The following is a 5,958-nucleotide window of genomic DNA, read 5'->3' on the forward strand; positions in this document are numbered from 1 at the left end:
TGTTTCTTAATTAATTCAATATACCCAAATCCCAATCAAAATATTATTAAAATCTCATTAATTCAATCTATTCGGGTCCCATAATGTCACAACTAACCCGTTTTTAAACGAGTCAAGTATTACGAGTTTTTAAGAATATGATTGATTGATGATTATTGATTTTATTTTAGTATTAGCTATAATATTTTAATTTATTTTATAGTTCAAATTTATAATTCCGCCTCAAATTATCTTTATTAACCGGCCATATTAACAATTTTAATGAGATGGAGTAGTTTCAATGTCGATGATTCATTAAATGAGGTACTTTTGGAAAACTAGCACATTTTTTTAACTAATATCTATTTAATTAATATTCTTAATCTTTATAGATTGGTTATCTAATTCTCACGTTTAGGATTGGAGGGAATATTAAATATCATTAACTCTATTTAATCTTCCATCTTTGATTAGATAGAACAAATCACGATATCGAATTGGAACCAATTTCGATGCTCATCACTTTGATAAGCACCATAAGCTCATCGGATCTGAGCTGTCTATATCTGATTTGAACAGTTTGGATTTAAAATATTTAATTAATTATTTTTAAATCAAAAAAATTATTTTTGAAAAAAATGATAGTTAAGAGATTGTCCCTATTTTAGATTCTATACGTAGTAAAATAATTATTTTAAATAAATAAAAAAATCAAATATGAACTATCTAAATCAAATATGGACACTTTAGATCTGATGAGCTTATGGTGCTTATCAAAGTGATGAGCACCGAAACTAATTCCCAATATCTTCATATACACTTTGTCTACACCTAAGCAGGTTGTCTTCATTAGATTCATATCTTCCTCCCTCCTTCATCATATCAGATCCACCTGGCTAGTTTCAATTGTTCACATTCGATTCTTATCATATATTCATTTATTTATTATTATTTAGAATTTTTTCCCCATGCGATTTATGGCCTATAAATACGCCATGAGAAGCAGCAAAGCAGAGCACAGTAACCAAACGTCTTCTCATATTCTCTTCTACTATCAGATCACACGACACTTGCAGACATGGAGCTGTTCCAGAGTAAGAAGCTCATTGTTTCAGCTTCATCTTTGTTGGATAAGATCAACCCTTTCACTGCAACTGATGAAGCCATTTCCAACCACATCATCGGAATCCATGACTCGCAGGCCCCCAAGTACGATGTCGGTTCTCTTTACAATGTTGTCTCCAACATCGTCAAGAGCTCCACTCACATCGGCACCTCCCTCGATCTCAAGGTTCTTTTTAAACCCCATTTTTCTTACGAACGCTTTCTGTTTATTCATTAACTAACTATCATCTGTTTGTGTTTGTTGGTATATTATTCTAACAGCGTCCCAAAGCTGTTGAACTTGTGGAAGACAAGGTTCCACAGTCCAGTTTCATGCCACCTTTCAGTACCCTCAAAGAAATCGCTTGTCAGGTCATTATTCTTCATTTCTTGTTCTTATATATTCACTTTTCAGATCTTTCTTTTCGGAAAAAAAATAACAAATTAGGTCGCATGGAAGAGACTGGATACTAATAAACTGGTGTTATAGATGACATGCAAGCCTTTTGAGAAATCTACGGCACACCAAACAGCGGTGGGAATTTTGGAGAAGCTTAAAAGCTACACATGGGACGCAAAGGCAGTGATAGCTCTCTCGGCTTTTGCTTTGGACTTTGGCGAAACTTGGCGTCTCGCTCTCATGGAACGTACCGAGCAAAATGCTCTTGAACTCCATATCTTCAGGCTTGGAGACGAACCCAAGCCTAGCAAGAACAACTTAGACCTCATTAACACGTTGGTGGATATTTCATTCAAACTTATTGAAGGGATTTCAACATTGGAGAAGAAAATCGCTGATAAGTCTCCAAGCCAAACTTTGTATCATGCTCCTCGAGAACTCTATACTTATTGGGCAATCTTGGCCCTTCTCACTTGTTCTAATCGAACGACTGAACTGTGAGTATCTCATTTCTATTTCATCATCTTTACTCTTTCGTCCACACATATATAGATCTCTTCTTGTAGAGGCTTTGATAGGCCGTCTGAGTCTCAAAACTTTATCAGGATAAGGTCATATTTCAAAGCTCAAAAAGTAATTATATATGTGCTTATAAATTACAATTTACGTAAGATATGAGTCACATCTTTATAATTAATAATATGAATAATTGTTTGTTTGTTTTCTTAATACAACTATTAGGTTTTTCTTTTAAAGAATTTTGGTCCTAATGTGTCATGTCAGAAAATAAATTAATCCTATATTCTTGTGTACGCATAAACATGCTATTATATTGGGAAAGAATCCAAGTTCTTATACTGGGAATTTGATATGACTTTAGAGCAGGTGAAGAGAATGAATTCCGCTTCAACAAATGGTGGTCCCACTTCTATATACCCTTCTCTTGCTCTGCTCATGATTGGATGAATCCAAAGCTTTTCACGTATTTTTTTAATGAATCTGTATCCCTTCACAAACTTTATATGTATTTGGGAGAAAAAAACTTTATATGCATGCTTACAGCTGTTACAAATCAGATGATTTTTTTTAATGATATAGTCATCGTGTTTGGGAAGTTCTATTACCTAATGTGCTTATTTTTCAAATTGATGCAGGGATTGGAACATCAAATCCGAAGTTGTTGGGAAGCTCAATCACGTTCTCATGAGATTGAATAATGAGTTGAATGAGATTCAGCGTGAAGAAGGTTATAGAAAAGAACTGCTTTTATGAACTTATTTTCAAGTTTTTTCAACCTCATCAAACATTTCCAATGTTAGGAGTTTTAATTGCAAATCACCAAGAGTTACTTAAAAAACATAAATGTCCAATTGCAACAGACACTCTCATCCTAACCACGTTCTGAATTGATATTTGCAACTTATTTTTTAACAAAAGTTTGTTGAAACAGAAATGTTATTAAATTGATGTTTTGGGACTTAATTAAAACTGTCGTTTTCCCCATTATATATATATATATATATATATATATATCCACAGCTAAAAATGCTAGCTTCATTGAAATTTTCAGATGAAGAGAAAGACCAAGCATGGCGAGAGAGTGTGTTTAAGTCTCCTTCTGGAATTGTGGATCTTTTGAGGGCTCTCATCTTCTCTAGGGAAATTACTGAGCTCGAAATCTTTGATAACACTACTCAAAAAGTGGTAAGTTCTCAAAAATTTTACACTCAATACATAAATTTAGAATATAAAAAAAAAAATACAAGAATAAGATTTTCCCCCCCATTATAGTAGTCCCAAAGTTTAAATGAAATGTGCTTTTTTAGGTAAGCAATGATGTTTTGAAGACGAAGAATCTTTTGCTGTTCATTTCTGGTCTGGACAACATCGAAGACGAGATTTGGGTTTTGAAATCTGTCCACGATGCATTCAAAAAAGACGAAGAGAAACAAAGTTACCAAATCCTATGGGTTCCTGTGGTGGAGGAAACTGATGATCATAGGATAACTGATGATCGGAAGGAAAAGTTCAAGCAACTGAAATCAAACATGCCATGGTACGTCTTACAGAACCTATTCGCCATTAAAGGCAAGAAGGCATTAGAAAAGCTGTGGCATTACCAGGGAAAGCCTATCGTGGTCGTGACAAACCCTAAAGGTCAAGTCATTAACCGTAATGCAATGTACATGATCTTCGTTTGGAAGATTGAAGCCTTCCCATTTCGACATCAGGATGAAGAAAGACTCTCCCTTCAATGGAAGTGGTTTTGGAATGAAGCAACCAAAGTTTTCCCCGACATTGGAAAATGGGTCAGTATTAATCAATTATCTATTCATTCCTTAAACTTTTAACCCGTTACAACTTAGTCCTATAACTTTATGATTAACTAACTTACCATGCAAATATTATGATTTGCAGATTCAGAGTGAGACATACATCTTCATATATGGAGGGACTGACGTTGCTAGTACCCAGAGGATTGGTACACTGTTAGACTCCATTAAGAATGACCCCATCATCAAGCAAGCAGACGCCATAATCGAGCATTTTAACCTCACAACAAGGCATGATCAAGCATCCAATTTCTGGGCCAGCATCACCAACTCGATGTTAAGCCGACTTCAAAAGAAGAATCACGAACAAGACACTGTTCTTAAAGAAATCGAAACCTTATTGTCATACAAGAACGAGAAAGCTTGGGCCCTTCTAAGCAAAGGCCCCAACGTGCTGGTTATAGGGTTTGATTCCGTGGTAACGAACGTACTGGAGACTTTCGATGAATGGAAAGTGAACGTGCAAGTTCTTCAAGGTTTTGATAATGCATTTATAAAGTATTACAATGAAATGAAGGCTAGTGTTCCTCCTCCTTGTCTCCACTTCCAACTGAGCAATATACGATCAGGAGTTCCTTTCACTATCACTTGCCCTGAGCCATCTTGCAAGAAGAAGATTATGGAAGTTGAAACAGTTACCTACAACTGTTGTCATGGGATCCATTCTCACAATGCACCATTGCGAACCTGAACGGCGAGATTGGGACCCCACTTCTGAGGACCAAATGGACTCCGTAATCAATTATCATCAATGTGCATCGATGGATGAACTAGCTGCCTGCTCTGCTTTCTGTTGTCTCGATGATATAAATAATGAATAAAATGTCTGCGTCTTTTATTTATGAATTTATGAACCTCTATAGTGTGTACTACCTTTGTTTGTTATGTCGTGTACTTGTCTGGTTTTGTATGGATGTTATCATGTAATCTATGTTTACCTCAATAAATAATCGAGCTATGAAGTAATAATTCTGTCTTTTTACTTTAGCATGTTAGAAACTTGTTTTTCATTTGACAAAAATTTGACATCTGATATAATATATATATATATCCTCGAAGGAAATTATGAAAAATAATTAGAAATACGGACGTATTTGATATTTCCCAATTCTCTTATCACTTTTTGCACATAATCTTGAGCTTTTAACATCTCATTGTGACTAAATGTGTCAATTGTATGTTTAGTAAGTTTCCAAGTGATTTTTAGAATAAAATGATTTAATTGTGCAATTGTGATTGAACTCTTGTTAAATGCTTATTTCACATGATTTTGTTCACTCGGACATGTGATTCTTAAGAAGCAATTGGAAACATGGAGTTGCTTTTCCATTGACTTAATAAGAACTGGTTTTCCCACACTTGTCATCAATGGAATTTTGTTCTTTCTTCATTGTTAAGTGCCGGCCACTTGTCGCGTTCTGCTGGGCTTGTTTTTTATCCTAGTTTAATGGATCCTATTTATAAGTTATTTTTAATATGTTTTATACTTATAAAAAAAATTTAAAATTCCAACAAGAGTTCCTCAAGTTGGTAATAAGGAGTCGACTTATAGTCGAAAAAGTCCTGAGTTTGAATCATACTGTTAATATGAGGATCTTATTCTCTGAGCATGGACACATGCTCTAACTCTGGTGAGTATCTAAATTCAACTCACCTAAACTTTTTGTTATAAAAAAATCTTAAAATTTATTACTTCTATCTTAAAATTCAACAATTTTCTAATTCTATTCATATTTAAAATACATTATACTCCTCTAGTCCTATTTATAAATCACTTCTAACATGTTTCATATAGATCAAGAAAAACCTTAAACTTCATTAACTCTCATTTAAAATTTAACAAATTTTTAATTTTACCCCTTTTTAATGTACATTATACCTTACGTAAACGAAATCAACACAATAATAAATGTAGGGTAAAATTATACATCCATATAAAAAAATTTCTGTGTTTAAATATGACTAAAAAAATATTTTCTCTTTTTATCTTATAAATAGAATCAGAAGAGTATCTTAATGGAAAAAAATCAGCACAACAATAAATAAAGGATAAAGTTATTAAGAGAAGGTGGCTGCAAAGAATTTGTAATAGGGAAAAAAGTAGGTGTGGATGAAGAATTTTTTCTTCTTTTTCTTTCTTTG

The 5,958-nt window shown here is 33.7% G+C and overlaps 2 protein-coding genes across 2 annotated transcripts; both read left to right on the forward strand.

Annotated features, from left to right (window-relative positions):
• The first annotated feature begins 1,057 nt into the window (after positions 1-1,057).
• LOC114740243 (protein SIEVE ELEMENT OCCLUSION B-like) lies at positions 1,058-1,881 on the forward strand. The gene is made up of 4 exons (XM_028928363.1): positions 1,058-1,270; positions 1,366-1,455; positions 1,574-1,818; positions 1,851-1,881. Exons 1-4 carry the CDS (start codon positions 1,058-1,060, stop codon positions 1,879-1,881), a joined length of 579 nt encoding a protein of 192 aa, XP_028784196.1.
• Positions 1,882-3,028: 1,147 nt separating this feature from the next.
• Positions 3,029-4,507, forward strand: LOC114740245 (protein SIEVE ELEMENT OCCLUSION B-like). The gene is made up of 3 exons (XM_028928364.1): positions 3,029-3,187; positions 3,310-3,792; positions 3,902-4,507. Exons 1-3 carry the CDS (start codon positions 3,029-3,031, stop codon positions 4,505-4,507), a joined length of 1,248 nt encoding a protein of 415 aa, XP_028784197.1.
• The last annotated feature ends 1,451 nt before the right edge of the window (positions 4,508-5,958 follow it).

The sequence above is a fragment of the Neltuma alba genome, unplaced genomic scaffold (assembly GCF_004799145.2).
Source record: "Neltuma alba isolate B1F8T4 unplaced genomic scaffold, ASM479914v2 tig00003082_pilon, whole genome shotgun sequence".
Taxonomy (NCBI): domain Eukaryota; kingdom Viridiplantae; phylum Streptophyta; class Magnoliopsida; order Fabales; family Fabaceae; genus Neltuma; species Neltuma alba.